This window comes from Schistocerca americana, chromosome 4 (genome assembly GCF_021461395.2).
Source record: "Schistocerca americana isolate TAMUIC-IGC-003095 chromosome 4, iqSchAmer2.1, whole genome shotgun sequence".
NCBI classification, from domain to species: Eukaryota; Metazoa; Arthropoda; class Insecta; order Orthoptera; family Acrididae; genus Schistocerca; species Schistocerca americana.
Window position 1 is genome coordinate 666,965,108 of NC_060122.1, and position 24,540 is coordinate 666,989,647.

A 24,540-nucleotide genomic window follows, 5' to 3' on the forward strand; every position below is an offset into this window, starting at 1 on the left:
TAATTAATAAAACGTTGTTTCAGTGAGTTTTCATATTTATATTGTAAAATGCTCAACAATGTAGATAATACCATTTTGCATTGGCATTCTTGCAGAGCCCAGTGATCAGAGTATAACTACATTTAGAATTTGATATAAAAAATTGTTGTCTCAGAGCAAAAAGATTTTGCACAATTTCTTATGTTATAAGTGTAAGCAAATGTGCGAAGTTTCATGAGAATGTTAGATGATGGGTGATACGACCTGTCTGATTTGATGTGGAATGACCCTAGATGTGGATACATAACTGCCATTAATTGCCACAAAGAAGTGCACACAAGTCAGTGCAATGCATTATATGGGCATAAGAGAATGCAGCCTAACAACTGAAAATTGTGAGAAGTAGCTATAGCTATATAAAGCAATAGTAGTATCTGAAGTAACATATGCAGGAACATTGTATCTTAGCCCAAGACCTCTATTGTCTACATGCTCATTTGTTCCTATGGAAGCAGCAACTTCTGTATTGTGAGGCACACAACTTAGGGCTTGCATCACACTTTCAATGGTTGTGACACATCTAACGACTTGTAATCGATACTCTTCCCTCATATTAATTGCTAAGATTAATTAGTTTCAGCTAATCTCAAACACATTTACTTACTGTAAGCAGTAATATCGAATGTGGCTTGCTGCTTTCTCAAGTAACAAGCTTCTGTAGTCATGATTGTAGCTAATTAATCTCTGAGAAGTGACGCTGATACAAAATTATGTGCGTTTAGAGTGATGAAGAACGAAGAAATCTCATTTTTACCTAGCGAATATTGTCAAGTAATGCATGCACGACCATTGTTACCATTTACTGTTTGCTAGTATGGCACAAAAAGGAATGAGGATTTGAGCCATAACAGTTTTGAGTACATAGCTAGTGATGTAAAAAATTTAATAGATAGGCCTAAAACAATTAACTTCAACAAACAGATATCATTTGTGCTTGATAACTTCTACCCTATTGATATACTGCAGAATTTTTAATATATTGTGTGTGTGTGTGTGTGTGTGTGTGTGTGAATGAGAGAGAGAAAGAGAGAGAGAGAGAGAGAGAGAGAGAGAGAGAGAGAGACAGACAGACTGGGCAAAAACTGGTTCAAATGGCTCTGGGCATTATGGGACTTAACAGCTGAGGTCATCTGTCCAAGAACTTAGAACTAGTTAAACCTAACTAACCTAAGGACATCATACACATCCATGCCCGAGGCAGGATTCGAACTTGCGACCGTAGCGGTCGCGCGGTTCCAGACTGAAGCGCCTAGAACCGCTCGGCCACAACAGCCGGCCTCCGAGTGGACATAGTTTAATATAAATGCCTGTGTGTTAAAAAGAGACACAGCTTGAAACAATCAGGTAAATGGTCAGTATATTGCAATGTTTTTCATTGATGAAGTGTCCCGCAAATGTAAACCAGATATCTTCGAAACCATAATACGTCGCCATTATGATCCACACAACATATAAACAACTTACTAACTAAAACATCTTCCCATGCATTACATTGTCGAATTACATTATACAGTGCAACAATACAGAGGATGAAACAAAATAATTTATTGATTGGCGACCCCTTGGAGTGCTGCGTGCGCAACGACCATGCATGTTAAATTAAAAGGAAGGTCAACGTTGGTCGTAATATTGATGTTTTATTAATAGCAGAATCGATTTTCGATCACATGGTGATCATCTTCGGTGTTGTACACATTCAACTTAGACACTGGTATCAAGTCGACTGATAACTAATGTGCATGTAGAGTTATAAAGTTGATTGATAACTTGATACCAGTGTATCAGTCTAATGTGTACAGCACCGAAGACGATCACTATGTGATCGAAAATCGATTATGCTATTAATAAAACATCAATATTATGACCAATGCTGACCTTCCTTTTAATTTAAAATAATTTATATTCAGAAATGCCTATTATTGGGAATATACACACACATAGATTCAAAATTTGGATATATCCTACGTTTGGATATATCCTACTGATGTTAAGCAGACTTATTTTTGATAACTCTTCTAACATTACAGTATTTTAGAAAAATAAAAAACACACACACACTTACCGTTTCTCGTATGTATATTTTTACAGCATTTGTGTATGTTAACGAAAATTTGCATATATATAGATGCAGATCTGATGCCCATTCGTGTTTCTCACGAAGTAGAGATACTGAAATGTGTTAAACAACACTCAGAACTGTTTTATACACATTACAAAATTGTCAATGTTTTACCACAGTGCTCAAAGCAGCAGAAAAAGAACTTCTAAAAGAACAATGGAATCCTGGAAGAAGCAGCAGGTATGTACTATAAAAGGATGATAAATTAATTTGTATAAATTATCTTGTAATGAAACAATATAGTTATGAGGAAATTATGTATTTCAAATACGTTACGGATCATTTTGTTGGATGTATCAACATTTTTATTCTTAGTATTTACACACACAAATATAAAACGTTAATGTTTTACGCATCTTTGGTGCTGTACCTATACAGTGGATTTTCTTTTATTTCAATGGCTAGGCTATTCAAATAGTAGAAATCCGAATATTTTTATGGTGCTGTCTATGTTTCACTTTTTGATAATTAAATAAGACGACGAAGGGACTATATATACATTAAAAGTTGGTTTGCTTCGGTTTTCCGATGACATCGATTGATGCCTCTCAAGTCGCAGTATCTTTCTAGATGTATATAGGCTGTCTGTCTCCAGGAATCGTGATGCAAAGGTGTGGTAGCTAAAGCCCGCTGTAGCAGACGAATGAAACCAGATTAGACTAAATTCAGTTTTTGTTCCGTGATATGATTCTTACAGGTGTGGAATATGTCAGAAAGTATAACTGAAAAAATAGAAAATCTGAATACAATACTCACTTCCTTGATCATTTGTCAAGAGATTCTCTAGATATGTGAATGCATCATAGTAAACTAAAAATAGAAGCGTTATATTTTTGTATCATTAGAAAGCCAACGCCGGCACTTATGCAGTTTAGCAGGTACGGAAAAAATTTTTCATTCCAAATGTATCTGGCTTGGAGTGCTTTGTGGGTGAATATGTAAAGTTTGTTGGTGATTGTACTTTGTATTTTCATAAATAAAGTGATCTGTAGCGTAGCCCACTTGAGGTTAGGTTGGGAGTTTTTTTTTTTGGAATGCGGCCGCGGCAGCGGCCGCCTATGATTTGAAAATACTGATTAGTTAGTGTATTACGCAATGTTGCGTCATCGGCAGCGCCGCGCTTATCGGGCAGAAGATATCGCCGACGGTCAAGGGAAAATGAAAATGGATGTTATATTCGAAATCAGCGCATCAGAATTCACTATATCGACAAAATATTGAAAAATAAAATTTTTTTGAAAAATTTAAAACAATTTTTTTGATGTAAATAATTGACTGGGGCGAAAATAAATATCGTATTCGTAATCAGCGTATCAAATTTGACTATAATCGATCAAATTTTGAAAAAAATTGATAAATTTTTTCCGTACCTGCTAAACTGCATAAGTGCCCCAACGCCTATGACAGAGTTAAATTATACCCAATTTAAGGATACAAATTTAATAAAAATAACAGTTCAGAACGTATCCAGTAATATTTCATCTCTAAGGGGTAAAATTTGAGATTAGATGATGCAACCTTCTAAAAGAGAACGGTTGCAAAACACTTGTGCCTCCCATTTCAGAATATTGCTTAAATGTGTGAGACGTATACCAGGTAGTAGCAACGGGAGAAACTGAATGTTGTGAATGGTCACACATATGTGTGACTTTTGGAAAATTATCAGCAAAATGCCGAATAACATCAGTTAGCAAACGCTTGAAGAGAGACACCAAAACACTGCTTACAAGGTTCAGGAACCAATATTAAGAGGAATTGCAAAAGATATTCGTCAGTTAACCGTATCCCACCCGTCGAGATCGCGAAAATAGAGTTATGCTAATTTCCTCACGCACAATGACATGTAAACAGGCATTCTTCCTGCGCTCCATACATAAATGAATTAAGATATAATGAGCTGTTGATTCAGTTCGTCTGCTAGAACGACTGCTGCAGTTTTGGATCACGGCTCCGTGACAACAGAACAACGGTATCAACGAGAAAGCTAAATTAATTATAACTTTGAAAGAAGTAGAGCCACAACTGAAATGTATTTGCATCAGAACACGTAGCGCGAAGATATGAATTATCTCTCGTAGAAGATCCTTGCGTTTGTGTTTTGACAGAGCAGTGTTTGTTTACGTCGAGAGAAATACGTATGTAGCCAGCTGCTAAAAATAAAAGCGGCACGTAGACTGAAAAGAATAATAGCATTAAAATGATTGGAGAAGACGTTCATAACGCTGTACTTTTGAACCGTGATAACGGTAGTGTTCCCATTTGCTCTGACTCCAGACCATCTGAAATTATTGCGAAATTGCAAGATGTTTATGAAAAAATCTTAGAAAGCGTTGACGAAGATGCTGAAGTAGATGCATTGAAGGTAAGCTTCAGTACCCAGCCGAAGAAGATTTGCTTTTATCTGTGGTAATGCTTAGGTTCAGACGTTATTTCAGTTGAAGGTCTCAACTCTTCAGTCCTGGGTTAAAGATTTGACGGAACAGAATATGCTCCTTGTAGAGACCGCAGAACAACTAGAGAAAGAAGCAGCTGAACGGGTATCCTTACTAGAAGAACGTATACGACAGACATCACAAGCGGCGTTGAAATACATGACTAAGTTGCAAGATTATGACAGCCAAGTTCAAGATTTGGCTGGGCAAAAGGTATTTGTTATATACCGTAATTAATAACTGAATAATGTACACAACTTGTACGTAGTCTTTTTTGTGTGACGTTCTAAGGAATTTTCTTGTTTTTAACAATGTCACATTATGTAGAATATTGGGGTTGACCGAAGCGTCCGATCCCACCCGTCGGCTTTGACCCGTAACGTAGCAGCGACCCTTAAAAAAAGGTAGCTTATTAGGAATAGCCTATAATCATTTCCAGTTCTATGGAAATATCATTGGGAGTCACTGCAGCTAATGTTAATTGAGAATTTATTCTGTAGAAGTAAGCAATAAATAAATTGTGTAAAGCTGGCAGTCACTTGTAGAAGTCTTTTCACAGATATATGATTGATTGCTCACGTATTGGGTTTACTGTAGGCTTACTTTTGATGTTCAGTGACATTTGTGCCTAATGATAGATATCAGTTCGAAAAGAATTGTGAGTTAAACTGCCATAATCCAGCTCACTGAAATAATTTGATTCCCTCACATGTTACTCAAATCCTGTCGTGTAGGCAAACATCTAAGAACACAAAGCAAGTCAAAAGATACATCAACAGAGAATAGTAGTAGTCAGAAACTTAAAAAAATTGTTGATAATGTAAAATTTCTATATATCCTTCCATTCAATTTTCACAGAAACACAGGTATAATTCTCTTAAATATCACAAGTCTATCCTAAACTAGTTATTTTTTAAGATAAGTAGTATTGCAAGTTAAAGGAATAGCTCTGGTAGGTAGACCATACATAAAGCGAATAATAGCGAGGGAGGAATCAGAAAAATTTTTGGTCATGGCATTGAGTGTAGCTTCACCAAGGGTATCGTGTATGTTATCGTCCAATGCATTTTTAACTCAACTGAAACACTGCTTTGCAGATGGGGTAATTCTTCCTGTATTGTAGCATTTTGAAAAAGCTAGATTTAATTTTATTTATTTGATCCCGTGTTCATCACGAAAATCCGCCAATTCTGACTGGGTTCTGGTTGTTGTTTTTTTTTTGTTTTGCTTGTGTCTGTGTGTGTGTGTGTGTGTGTGTGTGTGTGTGTGTGTGTGTGTGCACGCGAGTGTATACCTGCCTTTTTTTCCCACTAAGGTAAGTCTTTCCGCTCCCGGGATTGGAATGACTCCTTACCCTCTCCCTTGAAACCCACATCCTTTCATCTTTCCCTCTCCTTCCCTCTTTCCTGATGAAGCAACCGTTGGTTGCGAAAGCTTGAATTTTGTGTGTATGTTTGTGTTTGTTTGTGTGTCTGTCAACCTGCCAAAAGAAAGTAGGTTAATTCAGCGCTGAAGTTGGTGACACTACTAGCATTAGAAGGTGTTACCTGAGGCCCATGAGGCTGTACTGAGTGGGCAATGAAGGCAAGGTGTCAGGACTTCACCAGAATTCCACGTGTTAGATAGAACAGGGTATCCAGGTTGGTTTTTGGTCTTATTATTCTTGTCCATTGTTTGTTTAATAATAAGCAGACTTCCCAGTGTTTATGCTGGCCAGGATCTACCTAGTTCTTCTGATAATTCATTCGTAATGGTCTTCTGAAATTGACATCTCGACTTTAGACTGAATTTGGTGTTTGTGGTCGTTCTGTGAGGAAGCTATTCACTTTATGCGGGTGACACCTATTGTATTTGCCAAATGCAGGTGGTAACCCTGACCAAATGCGCATTGTCTGCTATGCATACTTGTGTCGCTGAATAAGGGGGAATGGGGCAGTTAGTATGCCACAGAGTAGTGGAAATCCTTATCTGAACTGGTACTGTCCCAGAGGCTCATCAGGCAATGTGAAGGAACAATAATGACTGCCTGAGAGGCACAGTATTCTCCAATGGGTGAGACAGTGGAGGGCCACTGATGGTACTCTGTATCGGCAGTCACCAGCTTGGGTTAGAGGTGCTCAAACATGTGAGAACCTGGAACAAATGTACAGGATAAATTCTAGTGTCAATTTCCACTTGTTGACTTGGAGCAAAGATGTCATACCTGAGACAAAAACACTACATAAAGCCAGTCTATGAAAGCAACAGATCATACTTGTAAACAAACAAATGTAGTGTGGGATAAAATTACAATAAAATTTCAGGTGATTACATATTTAGATACAAATTATGTCTCAACAAATTGAAGATTATGAAAATAAATAAGAACAAGAATGAAACAAATATTTGTTTAGTTAGACTTATTATTGTAATTTATGTTAGTGAAGAAACACAGAGGATCATTAAATTGCACTACAATATAGCACATGTTGAAATTTTACTGTTATAAAACAGCATTCATTTCAATATTAATTATTGAATCAATTGGGAGAAGCACAGGAAAGCTGGTGATTTTAATGGGGAGAAACTAAAGTAAAACAGAACAATGTAAAAATGAAGTGAATGAAATATGAAACAGCAGCATGAAATGTGGAGAAACTGACACACTAAATCCTAAAAGAAAAGAAAGTTCACATGTTATGAAAGCCCACAAAAAGTAACAAATATTGGAAATGATGATGAGAATTAACCTATGCAGGTAAATTGCAGTAACCGATTCGTATGTAAATGATTTATGTGGGAATTGTGTTCACTAAATGAAAGAAGCACCGAAAGAAGCAATGGAAATGCTGAAACAAACCACTGTGAAAACATGTTGTAAAAATGCAGAACTTGCGTACCTTAGAATTGACGAAAGAATTCACCTATACAGAACAAATCTATCAATATGTCTCAATTATTGTCCAAAGTAGTACAGAAAACACTTCCAAAAATGAAAATCTTTAAAAACATCACTGCACGCCCCAAATATGAAAATGCAAAAATGAAAAATCCTGGAACCAGTAACTAGACTTCATGTAATTCACACCAGCTGCAATAGTTTAAAAATAACAAACTGTAGAATTTGTACCTCAGGAATGAAAGTAAAATTGACAGAAGTGTAGTGAAAACATCAATTGGAAAAAAGAAAAATAGGCTGCGTATAATAAAGTAAGTTATCACATATGAACTTCCAGAGGAATGAAAGATTGAGGCTGACAGGAACAACAAAATAAGGATATAACAAGCAATAAAAATGCTAAGAAGTCAAGCTAGAACAAAATATAGAAAAACCAAAAAATTAATCAATTAATAAGAAACACCAGATACTAGGCATGAATGAAGTACCACCCAAATCAATTCTACTCCGCCACACTCCCCCACCTGACTGCAAAATTTTAAAGTAAAAAACACAAAGAATATTACAAACTAAACACAGAAACCTACATGGACAAGAAACAACAATGAACCCCTCGCCCCACCACTGTACCCAAAAAGTATTAAAAACCTCTCTCCAGAGAAACCGAAAAAGCCCCAAACCCACAGGCCATAGTAACAGAAAAAAGACAATAACGCAAGGAAAAAATATGAAAACCTCCCGCAGATAACTAATGAAACGAAACTTGTTCATTTTGTGTACTATTCTCATAAAGGCTAGAAATACTTGGTAACCTTTAGGAGTATTCTTCCTCCCACAGTATTCATCCAAATGGCCTTGCAACACTGAAATCCTTCTCTTTTTTCTGCCGACAACAGATTTAGCATCCCCCCGCCCCCCACCCCCCTCATCCCAATATCGTTTAATTGTATTTGTACATCCCCTCAATGTATAATCTTTAAACTGAATGTTATGATTTACAAACAAATGATAACCCTATTTGACCCAACCACTTGTAGGAAGCAATCCCATCAGACATCGCTGTTGAACCTTCTTCCACATATTCTTCAGTCAAAGATGTTAATACTTCTTTGGTATGACTTGGAACCACCCTAAATACAACATCAGTGCATTGTGCATTCCACCCCTCTCCCTCAGAAATTACTATTCCAAAAACCCAAATCCTGACTGCCTCATGCTCTCTTTCCTCCTCTCTCTTACCAAAATGTGATACGTCTACTCCAGCTATAACATCCCCTCCTCCAGTGATCTCCTGGACTTTATAAATGTCCGGAAAACTTTTCTACAGAATGAAAACCAATTGACTACATGCTACATGAAACATGCAACCCCTGTTTCACACATGACAGATGTAGCAGAATATTCGTAAGAAAAATTGTAAATTAACATAATTATAACTTCTAAATTCAGCGTTGATCTTTTGAACCAAGTCTCTCTGTGGATAGACCTCCATATATTATTTGTTCTACGTCCCACATGTATTCATCAGATGTTCTTGAAGCCGGAATATTTGTCAACACCTTGTAATTTCCACAAATATTACATTTGCAGAATTCTGCAATAACTCCCAATGGTTGTAAAATCTAATAGTAGATTTGTCTAGAGCAACATGTGCCTGTCAACTTAAACTGAAGGAGGGCTCTTTTATGATTGTAACAGTATATAGGTCCCCTTCAGGAAACTTTCATTTATTCCTGGAAAACTTGAATGCCTTGTTGTGCTGTCTGTCTGATAGGGGAAAGCAAATTATTATTTGTGGAGACTTCAATGTTGATTCACTGAAAGAGTGTAATGGGAAGAATGATCTGGAAGCCTTGATCGGTTCTTTCAATTTGACATCTGTCATTAAGTAGTAAAGGACAGCAGCTCAATGATAGCTAACACTTTTATAGACCAAGATAGGTTTAAAAACATAAATTCTTGTCCTGTTGAGGATGGCCTTTCTGATCATGGTGCTCAGCTAGTTACAGTATATGATGTAGCTCCATTCAGTAATTTAAAACTATCCTCCAAAGTTGTGCGTTCAATTAATAACTCAACAATTAGAAATTTTAGAGAAAATCTTCAGCAGTTGGACTGGGATGAGGTGTACAAGGAACCCGGTGCCAATTTAAAATATGGCTTCTTTCATGATACACTTGTAAGAGAATTTGAAAACTGTTTCCCCAAGAAAGTAGTTAAATCTAATTATAAGAAACCATGCAAAAAACCTTGGCTTACTACAGGAATAAAAATATCTTGTAACCACAAAAGGGAAATGTATGTAACAACAAGAAACAGCCAAATATTATAAAAACTACTGTGCTACATTAAGAAAGGTGATTAAAAAGTCCAGAAGCATGTGCATCATGTCTGAGATTAGTACCTCTGATAACAAAATCAAAACAATTTGAAATATTATTACAAGGGAGACAGGGCAACCACGAGTACCGGATGACAGCATTACCATCAAAGCGAATGGAAACTTGACAAACAACAATCCGGAAGTCGAAAACATTTTGAATAATCATTTTTTAAATGTTGTAGAGAAAATAGGATCTAAATGTCCATTAGAAGAAGCAAGGCAATTAATGGAAGAGGCCTTACCCACACCAATTGAAATTCCACCCACCTCTCCTTCCGAAATCAGGAAGATAATAAACTCTCTCAAGAATGAAAGCTCACATGGAATTTATGGCATTTCCAGCAGGATAATAAAACCTTGTTCCCAAGAAATAAATGGGATTCTTAGCCACATATGTAATAGCTCTCTGAAGCAGGGTATTTTCCCAGATAGACTGAAGTATGTCATTGTTAAACCACTGCATAAAGAAGGGGATACGTCTGATGTCAACAACTACCACCCAGTCGCTCTTCTGACTGCCTTATCCAAAATTCTTGAAAAAGTAATGTATTGTAGAGTAGCTTCACACCTTTGTAAAAATAAAGTTTTAACAAAATGTCGGTTTGGTTTCCCGAAGGGTTTTCAATGGAAAATGCTGTATATACTTTCACTAATGAAATATTAAATGCTCTGAGTAACCGGAAATCACCCATTGGGATTTTTTGTGATCTCTGAAAGGCTTTTGATTGTGTAAATCATGGAATACTTCTAGATAAGCTCAAGTACTGCGGTATGAATGGGACAGTGCTCAAATGGTTTAAATCATACCTAACTGGAAGAGTGCAGAAAGTTGATATAAGCAGTTCACATAATATGTAAAAAAACTGGTGATTTCTCAAACTGGGGAACAATCAAGAATGGGGTGCCGCAAGGTTTGGTCTTGGGTCCTCTGCTGTTCTTAATATATATTAATGACTTGCCATTCTATATTCACGAAGATGCAAAGCTGGTACCTTTTGCCGATGATACAAGTATAGCTATCACACCCAACAGACAAGAATTAACTGGTGAAATTGTAAACGATGTTTTTCAGAAAATCATTAAATGGTTCTCTGAAAATGGGCTCTCATTAAACTTTGACAAAACACAGTATATACAGTTCCACGCAGTAAATGGAATGACACCATTAATAAATATAGACTTCGATCAGAAATCGGTAGCTAAGGTAGAATATTCAAAATTTGTAGGTGTATGCATTGATGAGGGGTTGAACTGGAGAAAACACACTGAAGATCTGCTGAAACGTTTGAGTTCAGCTACTTATGCTATTAGGGTCATTGCAAATTTTGGCGATATACATCTCAGTAAATTAGCTTACCACGCCTGTTTTCATTCTCTGCTTTCGTATGGCTTCATATTCTAGGGTAACTCATAATTGAGTAAAAGAGTGTTCATTGCACAAAAGCGTGTAATCAGAATAATTGCTGGAGCTCATCCAAGATTATCCTGCAGACACTTATTTAAATAGCTAGAGATCCTCACTGTAGCCTCACAGTATATCCATTCACTTATGAAATTTGTTATTAACAATCCGAATGAATTCAAAAGTAATAGCAGTGTGCATGGCTACAACACTAAGAGAAAGGATGATCTTCACTACTCAAGGTTAAATCTAAGTTGGCTCAGAAGGGGGTAAATTATGCTGCCACAAAAGTCTTTGGTCACTCGCCTAATAACATCAAAAGTCTGACAGATAGCCGTATAGCATTTAAAAGTAAATTAAAAGAATTTCTTAATGGCAACTCCTTCTACTCATTAGATGAAGTTTTGGGTATCGTAAGTGGGTAATTTCCCCAACCCCCACAAAAATAAAAATATTAAGTGTCATGTAATATTTTGTGTAATGTAGTATCTTGTATAGACACCTTTTATTAACCTGACATGCTCCACATCATTACGAAGTGTCGTATTCATGATCTATGGAACAAGTACTAATCTAATCTAATCTAATCTGAACGACCATTCTATATGAAGCTGCTCAAAGCTGACGGGTGGAATCAGTTACTGGAATTGACCCAATGCACATATCACTTGAACACAACTCAACTTCATGCAGAAACACTGAAACTGTCCTGACATTTGTTGGTCCACTTAATGGGTGATTTGAAGTTTCATCTGTACAAAATGAAGCTGATTTAAGAGTTTAGAGACACTGGTAGGCAAAACAGACTTGCCAACTGTACTGAAAGACGTGTAGTTGTTAACCAAGAGCCACTGTTTCTCCAATAGCTGCTGCTGGTCAATGAAGGAAACTTTTCATGACTAGACTTGTCAATAAGCAAAATTGTTTGGTAATTAGTCTTAGGAAAATCCTGGATATTTTTATGGAAAGCCTCAGAAGAGTCCAAAAGTTGTGGTATGGCATGCAGATGACATGTGTGGAATTATTGGTCCGTATTTTTTTTTGTGGAGGATACTAGACTGTGAGTGCCAACTGCTTCTGTAAAATGTTGCAAATTTTCTCTGTAAAATATTGCAAATTTTCCTCTGTAAAATGTTGCAAAACTTCCACATTCTGGAATTGAAGCAAGAGGGTTGCTGAATAACATTCGATTTCAGCAGGATGCTGCCAAAATGTGGTCATGCTACGACAAACACTGTCAAATGGTGTGGTATCCCATTTTGCTGATGTGATGTGGTCATTTCATTCCCCAGATTTGACATCTATACATTCAAATAAGCGCCGTTCTGCAGCGTATTTTAAGTTGTTTTGGAAGCCTTCCCACAATACCTTCAGCTGTATATCCAGGCAAACTGGGCACATTCCGAGAAATTCTTTTTGAAGTGTAGTGAGGTCTTATGCAATTGGGCCACATTTTGTAGTAACTACCAGTTGACGTACTTGTAAATCGTAATTGTATTGAATTACTACTAGCATTTCTCTTGTTTCTGTTATTATTTGGAGGTGGTAGATACAATACATGTCATCTTGTAGTTGAGTACTGTCCTTCGATGTGTATTGGTTTGTACTTCAGTAGAAATATTTATCTGTATGTGATATGTGTGGTTTGAAAAGGTACTTGTCCTTCATTGTCAGTGTTAACATTAAAAGACTCAAATGCTTATTAGAGTTTGGCTTTTCTTCACAGCTGCAATGAAACGTTCTGCTACAGAACAGTCGACATGTTCCGTAATTTGGCGCCAAAATTGAAGTTAAAAAAAAAAAAAGAAAGTACTGTATTTCGAAACCCAATCAATTTTTGTGAACATTTTTTGTCTGCATTGTACTTTCTTATATAGTGTGCTATTCTTTTCTGATTTTGATTAGTTTATTTACGTATGGAATGTATTTGGTTTCTCATGACTGATGAGTGCACTGTTATCCCAAACAACAGCAACATCATCTTCATCAATGCTCTCGAAAGGAACAATGAATGTATTTCTCAAGTCAGATATTTTCAGAATCGCCACATAGACCAGTGATTCCTCTCCTCACTTCTCCTTTTTCCTCTGTGTTATTTTGAATTTATAATGGGAGGAATAATACCTTGCCTGCCCAGACATCTCTCTTATGGTTCTGACTGGTGGGCTTCATATCTGTGGGCAGGTACCATATAATCCCCTAATCTATCTAAATCCCAGTTTCTCCCAAGACCTCTTTCTAGTCTCTGTTACTGATCTGTCACATTCTTGCAGACCAGTATTTATCCAGGAATGCAGTTTCAGATACCACACATATAATGTCTTCTGCGTCTTGTTGCTTTGTCCAGTTGTACACCTTGCTGTTCATATGACATGTTATATAAGAATAATTTCTATATATGTCCATGTTTGTGGCAGTATTGCCTGTAGTAATTCTTATAGATGCTATCAGGTGGACATCTCCCTTACTCTTGAATCAGTTAAATCGCATATCCCCAAAAGCATGTTTGATTAGGTCCTCCACCCAAGCTTCGCCATGCACATGCCTGTCACTGGTGTGTGCTTGGTAAAATCCAGCATGCTTAGCACAACCTTGCTTCTTGTCTTTCTGGCTGTGTGTTTGTTTGGCACAGTATACATGGTTAGAACAGTGCTGTCATCTCTATTCTTAACTAGCCTCATTATCTTTATTATTTACACCACCATCTCCACTTATGTGGTAGTCACTTCTTGCAATTTGGAGCCTAAATTTACGATCTTTGCTTTTGGCTTTACACAAGTGCTAACCACCTTGACTAGGGTTCCTCTGAATTCCTGTTTATCTCTGTCTTGAACTCTACATTGTCAAGTAATTTGGAACACTTCTTAATTTGCTTGCACTTGAAATTTGCAAGATCTTGTTCCACTCTTTCAATGGTGGTTTTGTGTTTTTTGAAAATTTCTTTAGTAGTGCCTTGATCTTCTTGCAGTTACTTTTTTGTATTTTCTTGAGCATCCTTCAGTTGCTTAGCAACATTTTTTCAGTATTTTCCTGAACACTCAGAATGCTTTTTTGGACAAGTTGTTTGACAACCTTTTTCCCATCCTTTTCCTGACCAATCCACATCCTTTTGTGATTCTGTAAGAGCTGTTGTACAATACTGAGGACATTTTCTGATACTTACTTACTTACTCATTTCTAGTGTGTCTCACTTTCTACTGATTAGTAGTTCTGGTGTCAATACATTTTGATCCGCTATGTCCAACATGCAACTCATGCCAAAATTATAATCAGTATTGCTGTATTTCACATATCCTGAACCTTTAATTCTACCTCTTTCATTTCCATTACTTTACATAATTCATCACCATTGTTGTTAGTGATATTCATTTGGTCAGTCATATTGAGCAGCATAAATGTGAAGAAAAATTAAAATTTATTCCAACGCACAAAATTTTTTACTTGATGAAGTCTCAATCTAACAAAGTACTTGGGTTTGAAACATATATGGTGTTCAGCAGCTAAGCAATATAAAGCAATTACTGTGTCCTGAGGCAAGTTTTTAATGTAATGTTTACTTGTTAAGCTGGTGGTGTTTGTCTGACCTGTTTTTGTAACTGAACTGCTGTTTAAAAGTGTAGGCCCTACTCCTCTTCTTGCTTGAGTTAATCCAAATGATGATGAACACTGTTCACATAACTCATACACTCTCACAGTTTGCAGTCAGTACTAGTCATCTAGTCATTATCGATTGTCATGTAATTATTACTGTTCATTGTCGTCTTCACATTTCACATCCAAAAACTGCATCTTGTTATCAGGTGAAAAATGTAACCCCACCCTACTTTTTTCCATATAAATTGACACTCAGAGCCATGATGTAGGGGTTACATCAGAATGACAGGTGGGAAGGGGTTATTATTGTATACTTTTCATCCAGCCTGTAGTTTGTTTCCTCCAGTGGGAACTATTGTTCGTAAAAGGTGAGGTAAATTGTGCCTTTTTTTAGTTTTGTTTATTGTAATTCACAAAATGAAATTAGTAAATCACCCTATTTTAATTGCATGTAGTTTGAAGCATGGTTCTTGCTCATATTAGCTGCTTAGATCAGTTCTCACAAAGTTTATGATGCTAACCTTTACAGGAATTCCCTGTTAACAAATTCACCATCACAAAGTAACCAGTATTCTTGAAAATTACTACCAATCGCTTCACAGTCCTCAACACTAAAATAATTCAGTAAAAGCATTTATGCCAGCTAATTATTATTGGAGTGCAGACAGACACGTGTCTGCCCTCACAGAAGCATGAAACAGACTGTTTACGACCCCTTGACAGTAATTGCTACCATCCACTATTCTAGAAAAACAGCAGTATTTGCAGCCCTAGAAGTGAGCTGCTGATTCCCGGTATGGATATTGTTAATGCTACCCTTAAAACTTGTGGAAAAGCTGTGTTAGTCACTTTTTACCTTTGTAACACTGGTATGTCAAACAGTAATCTTACTTAAAGTACTAGTTTCATATTGTAACCAGAAACGTGTGCACACGGAGTTATTAAAAAAGTCTCCTTAAAAAAACAGCACTGAGCTAGGAAAATTTGTGTTATTTAATAAATAAAAAAAAGTTATTTCATTTTTCATCTTGTAGTGAATGATTCTTAAATTGTTTCTGCCCAAAATCTGCAGTTTATGAGTAGCCTCAGAGGTCTTGGTTGCTCTTCGTGTTACAGAAATTTGTGTGAGAGAAGTTTGTCAGACAAAATGACAATTTAAAAATTACTGAGGAAATATGAACAGTAATTTATTATATGTTGTTTGATTTCTCAGAACAAGAAGGCATAATACATTTGAAGTTCGCTGTGAGTTGCTGAGCATTAATGGCCCTTCAGCAGTGAGTTGAGAAAAGGAAAGCAAAGAAGTTGCACGTATTTATGTAATAGATGGTAAATAGATATATTCAATGATGAGAGGAGGGGCAGGTCTAGTGTTCAGGAACAAGACTTATCTCAGTGTGTGAATGTAAAGTACTAATAAATATTTGTTCAAAGTTAGCCAACATGCTATGGAATTACCTTATATGTTTTGGAAAACTTGTTATTAACAAAGTGATTCAACAGAAACTGTATGCAAAATAGATAAATAAAATGATGATACTAGTAGAAGTAAAGCAGCAGCCTTGCTGCAGCGGTAATACTGGTTCCCATCAGATCACCGAAGCCAAGTGCTGTCTGGCTGGGCTAGCACTTGGATGGGTGACCGTCTGGTCTGCCAAGCGCTGCTGGTAAGCGAGGTGCACTCAGCCCTTGTGGGGCAAACTGAGAAGCTATTTGATTGAGAATTACTGGCCCTGGTCTGTTAAACTGACATAGAGAGAATGGTGTGCTGACCATATGCCCCTCCATATCTGTATCCAGTGATGTCTGTGTCCTGAGGATGACACAGCGGCCGATCGGTACCATTGGGCCTTCATGGCCTGTTTGGGCAGTGTTTAGTTTTAGCAGGAGTAAAGATTTACATCTGGATGTCTATTTTGAGAGTGAAAGGGGGTGGAAGGAGAGGGGCTATTTTCTTTTATGTTACGTGTGTATATGAACCACATGTTTCATATGTAAGTGTGGAATCTGAACAGCAGCCAGTGAGTTGTATCATTCAAATCCACAAAAGCCAAATGTTTCACACACACACTGTCTATGAAATCATGGTATGTTTGATTTGGCAACAAAAGATGTGCTCTTTATAGTTCATTGTGCTGGTAATATTAGTAATATCTGATGTTTACTGTCAAAGATTTCTGAAACTGAGACATGTCAGTGAGCCCGATGGCATACAACCCTAAGAGCCGTAATCATCTGTATTCACAACAGTGCATATACACACACTGATATCACATTTTGAAGGCTCTTCAGATCTTTGTTAAACAACTATTGACAGATAATGTATATCTGTGGATTTACTGATAAATTTTTCATATACACGTTTTGTGTTTTGTTGTGGTCAGTTGACTTTGTTTTAAGATAAAGCTGATGGAAATATGTCTGACTCTTACTTGTTATTTAGTGTTGTGATGGTGTAAGCATTTTGAAAAACAAAGTTTATTTTAGACAATGCAGAAAAGAACAGCAATGGATTGCGAAATTTGTTATTTTATTTCAGCAGATCTACATTTCAGCTATTACATGGTCATCTTCAGTGCATATAACAACAGTTGATGTTAGTCCAAAGTGTCATGTAATAAACAAAATTGATTGTTACAGCATCTACAGGAGTCTAACATGAACTCATCCACACCAACAAATATTTTTTATTGTCACTTTGGAATAAGATTCCTATGTAATAGTTGAGATGTAGATCTACTGTAATAAAACGACAGATTTCAAGATTGATTGCTGTTCTTTTCTTCATTCTCTATATTCAACGATAGCTGTGCACAATGGAATCACATGGATTCCAGTCTAATTCAAGTGTCTTTTGTTGCTACCATGTTGTTAAAAATCTGTAAATATATAGATTACAGTTCCCAATATTTTGGGACTGAAACAGAGAGGATGAAGATGGTTATTAGAGTAACAGTGTACAAACTAACTTCTTCATATTGACAACTTATTGTCGGCATGGAAATTGTGTGCATTTGCTGTCTGGAAGTATATGTGATTCTGAGAGCCTAAAATATAAGGTTGTGAGATATTAATGAATGACTTCATTTCTGCGTCAACAGTCTTGCCTCATTGAACACAGTGGTTTACCTCAGGTCACCAAAAATAAGCAACATTGGACATGGCCATTGTTTGGATGGGTAGATGCTGAGTATGCAATGTACTATTGGCTGCTGTGGAATAAATTCCAAACCTCTCCCCAGTGTCTCATGATGCGAGGGCATGTGACACTGTTGGTGGTGATCTGTCCGTTGGATTGGGACATTAATCTTGGGGCTTGGTGCTATTCCAGAGATGTAGATTGTGTGCCATCACCTGGTTTCATTTTTTCCATTATGGTCATCATCATCAAAAGCAAACATGACAGAACAGTACACACACTCATTAGTCATCAACATTTATCAGGAACACTTAAACACACAACACTCACACCTGGTGAAGAAAAGGTGCAATTGTGCCTGAAGGGCAGATACAACTGTACTTCATTTTACTATTTTTCTCAGTTCGGCTTAGGGCATGCAATTGATGATATATGCTACAAAGCTGTATAATTCGTGCCATTGTTTAACTGTAACAATGGAGCATGTATTTTTGAAAAACCAATAATTTACTGTTATTGTCGGCTGACATCTTTTGTGCTTTATATATTTCTACATTTTTGTTAACTTAATAAGTAATTTATTTGTTTATTTTCATTCAAGATAAATCTTGTGAGCATGACTCTGTCCCAAGAACAGCTTCAGACACGTGTAAGCAATCTCCAGAATGACATAAAAAATCTTTTGGATCTAATTCAGCGAGCTAAAGAGACGGGCTCTTGGGACTTGGATAATCTGTCTTTCAAGGAAGTGGTGTGGGATGATAATTTTGTTGGTACATTATCAGTGTAAGTGATCTTTTAACTCATAAAATGGAAGCTTTTACCATCTTAGTTATATTTATCTTATGTTTTGTGTTATAATATTAATAAATTTAGTAATCCATAATTTTATTTTCATTGTTGATATACTGTGAATATTATCTAAATGGTATGGCAAAAATAGTAATTTTTTCGTAATAGCATAAGCAACTTTTTAGAAGGTACCGGACTGTAAGCATGATAGCCAGATTAGGGTTTCTTTAATCTTTGTGCTTGTTTCATAGAGAGATTAATTTCATTATTGCTCTTAACATGGAATTGACTAATAGTATCATCATCTCACATTATTACAATAACAGTTAAGTGTTGTAATGTTTTATGCCAGTTTTGTTTTACACAGTACACTAGAACAAAATTCAAGACAAGAACGTGCACAACTTCTCGTCTTCCTCCTCATGATTTGCAGTGAAGGAACAGTCATAATAAAATGTACACCTATAATTGAATGTGGCAATATTTTCAGAACAAATTTTGTTCTACATGTTGACATGTTACAACATGCTGCTACTTTACTGTGTCTTAGTAAGCACCCAAAAAATGCGACAATTGACGCAACCAAGTATAATAACTGTTATTAATTTTTCATTTACTCTATTGTTATAACTGTGACTGCTGTGTGCTTTATACTCAGAACCTTATGTAAGACAACTTCAGAACTTCGAGATTATTTTTTTAGTCCTTGGTGTATTCATCACTGGTCTATCACTTCACTTTCCTTTTTTAATAACATATTTATGATATGTGAAACCTTGTCAATCTTCTAGGTAGCAAATGTTTCCATAATATTGCAACAGCTAGCTCCTACATATACCCTTTGATTTTGTGTATATTGTAACTTCGTAAAAATATTGATATTTTGCTTTTTGCCTGTACACTTCTCAAGGAATAATGGGGAAACTAACAAAATTAATTTTTCATACAACTTCTTCATGTTTCGCAAACAGCACATTTTTTTTCACTTTTTGCAGTATTATAAATTTACACATACAATATGTTGTTTGTGTGATCCATGTTAAATCATATGACAGGCAATCTTTCAGTATGAGATACAAATGACAATGATTGTTTTATGATTACACAGTATTTAAATAATTATCACAGGGAATGAAAAGAAAATTATTCTTCCTTCTCATGGTTGCTGGTCATTGGCCAAATGCGTTGTTATGACCTGTTCAGTGATTTGTCGCATCCCGATGAGATACATAAAGCTGTGTTGATATGAAGCACACACAGACTGATCAGTCTGCAGTTATTTCCAAATTATAATTAGAAAAAGAATGCTGAAATATGTCTTGTGAATAAATATATATCATTCCACCAAGGACAGCAATGTCAGTGAAGATTATGTTGTACTACATATGGCCCCTCCCCTTTTTGACCTCCTCCCCACTTGCCCGTCTTGAGCTGAGGGAAGTAGGAATTAAGATTATGCTTCAATGCTCCTTAATAAAGTACATAATCAATCCAACATAAATTAATTATGATATGCTATTCTCATGTAAGTGAAGGAGTTTTCCTTCAGGTTTAGTATGTATTACTAAATTGAACTGTACATGTTCTGTCATTATCAGTTCATGTTTGCAAATCAGTTACACCATACTTCTGCGAATAGACTTTATGTGATGGATAGTTGTTAAATTAGTTTTACTAATTACCAAATGCACACAAAGTGCCAAATCATTTTGTCTGCTACAAAGTACTCTTGCTTCTTAAATAATATTACTGTTACAGTATTAGAGTTCATTACTTTGCACAACATAATTATTTTTGAGCACTTCCATACATTCCATTGTGCAAACCTTGACAATGACATTTTCACTATATGCTCTTACATTTCTGTGTTAATAACCACCAATGTAATTTTTGTTATTCTCTATATTCTGTGGAAATGTCTCTTATCTAATTAGATGATCAAATAATGGTAGATCAAGGGTTCTTTTCATAATGATAAATAAGTGGAGTAACATTTGGAACAAACAATAGGTTTGCTTCAGTTTTTGTCTTGAGTAGTGTGTAAGTTTGCCTGACATCTAGCTCCATATGATTAACTTTAAATCTTTCTTGTATAGTCTTTAACACATAATTGGTACTGCAGAGACTAAATCAGAGTCGTTCACTTAAGGTGCCAATAAAACTGACTGCCATTCAGAATTCTAAGTCTGACCAGCTGCATGACAGCACTACTGTAGGACATGAAAGTTTCAGGAGAAAGTGTTGTCGTCTGCTCAGACTGTTGTAGTGTTGTGTCTGCTCCATGACCTAGAGGTAAACATCACACAGTGAGTGAGTGTGTGTGTGTGTGTGTGTGTGTGTGTGTGAGAGAGAGAGAGAGAGAGAGAGAGAGAGAGAGAGAGAGAGAGAGAGAGAGAGAGAGAGAGAAAGTAAGTTCAAGTCCATTCCTTCTTTAATTTTTTAAACCACATTTTGGTTGTGTCCTAAAAGTATGAGTCAGATGGAACCTTAAAGATAATTTGCTTCACTTTCTAACCCACCAGTAATAGCAAAACCCTCCAGAAACATATCCATGAAAGAACTTCTGGCTTTGTGAAGTCAGAACAGTTTATGCCATAGAGTTTCCCACTGTACAGAGGCCTCCAACAACACGCAACATTAGCTCTTGCCATTGATCTCTTGATGTGAATTGGAATCTGCCCAGGTGATCAAAACATGGCACACTCCTTGCAATTACGCAGTGGATTTTGTATACTTGAAACTTATGAATGATATTAACCATTATAATAGTATGAAAAGGGTAGATTGCTACTGACCATACAGTGATGTTGAGTTGCAGGCAGGCACAACAAAGAGAACTCACTGACACATGACCACTGTCTCTTGGTACTGAGGCCAGACTTAATGTCTTTTCATAATATTGTCATGGTTCTATTCTGGATATTCGATTGTTTGATTAAGCATCATAAAACAGAATCACATGTGGAAAAAGGTCCAACTTTTGTGACATACTGTTCCTTTTGAATTTAGTGGAGGGTGAAGTCAGTGGAGACTGCTCGAAACATTTGTATCATCTGTGGGGTGAGTGTGATGTGATAATTAATGTCAGAAAAGAATTTCAAGTAAGATCACTCTGCCATGAATGATTTTGCATGTTCAGAAAGTCTCAAGAATGATCTGCGACCGTTTAACCTTCGTGCAACATTTGCATTCAGTAGGCAAGGACCAGGAGTCAAGTGGAGAAGTACTGCATGGTCTAAATCAAAGGAACAGTAGTCGAAGGTGCGGTTGTTACTATGTTTTTGCTTGAATGTCACCAATTCACTCATGGAGCATTCCTATCCACTACTGTTACTGGTGACAAGTTATGATGTCTTTATGTTAACTTGCTAAGAAGAAGTTAATGCCTGGGGTCTAAAAAAAGACATCTCATTGAGTAAAGGGCACTGAAAACAGATAATATGTTGTATCTGATGGCACGATGGGTGGGTTATGCATTGAAGAGATGTGTGCGTTGCGATGGGCAGTTGTTTCCAACAACTGAGATGCCTTTCGGCGTCAGAGTAGGGAAAACAATCAACAGAAAACAGCATATCATTTTCGATGGAGAGACATCTTCAGTCACAAAAGTAACGTCGGGCATACCCCAAGGGAATGTTATAGGACCATTAAATTTTACCCATGTTCTTGATTTATGTTTGCATTTTCAGTTGTTTTGAATATTTAGTTTATTGTTGACAGTCGAAAATGTTATGTTTTTTCAAATGCTTGGAAAATTTTTTCTTTTGAAAGGGGTAGATCATAGAATTTACTATAAATTTTGCTTGGAAAATGGAATAAAGTGCAGCACATTATTCAAAATGTTGACTGTGGCTTTTGGTGACTCTACTATGAGTAAGACAAGAGTTTACAAGTGGTATAAATGTGTCAAAGAGGGTTGAGAAGACATTGAAGATGTCTGCTCTGGACACCATAACACATAATTACTGACAGCAGTGTTGAAAAAGTAAAGAAAGTGGTTGTGGGAAATTAACAAATCACTATCAGGAAGGTTGCTGATGATTTCAGCAAAACCTTTGGCTGTTTCCAAGCAATTTTTTCAGATGTTTTGGGCGTGAAACCTGTAGCAACAAAAAAATAATGTTGTGTAGACATCGCTCAGGAATTACTGAATGAAGTTGACAATGATCCAATCCAGGATTTCAAAAGACGGTTATAACAGCTGACAAAATGTGGGTATATGTGTATGACTTCGAAACCAGGGCTCAGTCACCCCATTGAAAATTGCTTAAAGAGCCAAGAACCAAAAAAATTCAACAAGTACTAGTACATGTGAATGTTGTTCTCTCCGTTTTCTTCGATTACAGTGGAACAGTGCATCATGAGTTTTTGACTTTTGGGTGTACTGTCAGTAAGTAACACTACCTGGAAATTATGTGGTGTTTGCATGAAGCAGTCCAAAGAAAATGACCAGAATTGTGACAAAACCACCGATGGAAATTGCATTGTGATAATGCTCCTGCTCACATCTCATTGTTTGTTCATGATGTTTTGGCAGAAAACAAAACTGTTTTGTTGCCTCAGGTTGTCGAACATGGCCCGAGATTAAAGAGAACCTTGGAAGGATGTAGTTTTGCCACCATTGATGAGATATAAACAGGGTTGTTGAAGGAGCTGAACACCAGAATGAAAAGTGAGTTCCAGAAGTGCCTCCAAGATCGGAAAAAGTGCTGGCACAAGTGTATTATGTCTGAGGAGGGTTACTTACAAGGGGACAAAGTTGATGTCGATGAAGAAATAAAAATTCTTTAAGAAAATCAAAAGCTCCCATTGCTCTTTGATAACATCTCATATAAATGACCAATTGGATAACACTGGAAGTTCCATGAGACTGTCTGTGGTAGTTGCTGTTGTATATAGAGAAGTTGCTACACTAGAAAATTGCACCAAAATGCAGAAAGATCTGCACAGGACTGATGCTTGATGCAGGGATGGGCAGTGAGCCTCAGCATAAACAAATGCAAATGTATAGCACATAAATTGGTGAAAGACCCATTACTGTATGATTACACAGTTGCTGGACAATCATTGGAAGCAGTCAAATCCATCAGATCCATTAAGTATATATGAGTATGCATACAGAGTGATTTAAAGTGCACTGACTGCAGAAAATTAATCACCGATAAGGCAGATGCCAGACTGAAATTAGTTGGAAAAGTCCTCAGTGAGTGGAGTCCACCCACAAAGGAGGTAGCTTACAAAACCCTTGTTCAACCAGTACTTGAATATTGCTCATCAGTCAGGGATCCATACCGGATGGGATTGATAGAAAAAATTGAGGAGATCGAAAGAAGAACAATGCATTTTTTACATGTTCATTTAGTAAGCATCATGGGGGTGCTGTGCCAGCTCCAGTGGCAGATGCTGCAAGAGTGGCATTCTACATCACAGTGTGGCTTATTGTTAAAAGGATTGAAATCTGTAGCAATTTGTTGAAGGGTTACGCTACTGCCACATTGAATGATTCTCTTCAGTCATCTTTTTCCAGCTGCAGCGATGTTGGAGATTTGATGTTTTACTGGATTCCTGATATTCACGGTACACTCGTGAAATGGTCGTATGGGAAAATCCCCACTTCATCGCTACCTCAGAGATGCTGTGTCCCATCACACCATATTCAAACTCACTTAAATCTTGGTAACCTGCCATTGTAGCAGCAGTAACTGACGTAACAACTGCACCAGACACTTGTTGTCTTATATAGGCATTGCTGATCGTAGTGC

At 36.7% G+C, this 24,540-nt stretch overlaps 1 protein-coding gene across 3 annotated transcripts in view; it reads left to right on the forward strand.

Moving 5' to 3' along the window:
- Positions 1-4,248: 4,248 nt before the first annotated feature.
- The window catches only part of LOC124612937 (synaptonemal complex protein 1-like), a 500,344-nt gene continuing 480,052 nt past the window's right edge, over positions 4,249-24,540 (forward strand). For all 3 annotated transcript variants that reach the window (XM_047141436.1, XM_047141437.1, XM_047141438.1), the window contains exons 1-3: positions 4,249-4,520; positions 4,594-4,803; positions 18,588-18,772. In XM_047141436.1, the coding sequence (XP_046997392.1) occupies positions 4,356-4,520; positions 4,594-4,803; positions 18,588-18,772 (560 nt within the window). In that variant the 5' untranslated portion in view covers positions 4,249-4,355. The remainder of the gene's footprint in view (positions 4,521-4,593; positions 4,804-18,587; positions 18,773-24,540) is intronic.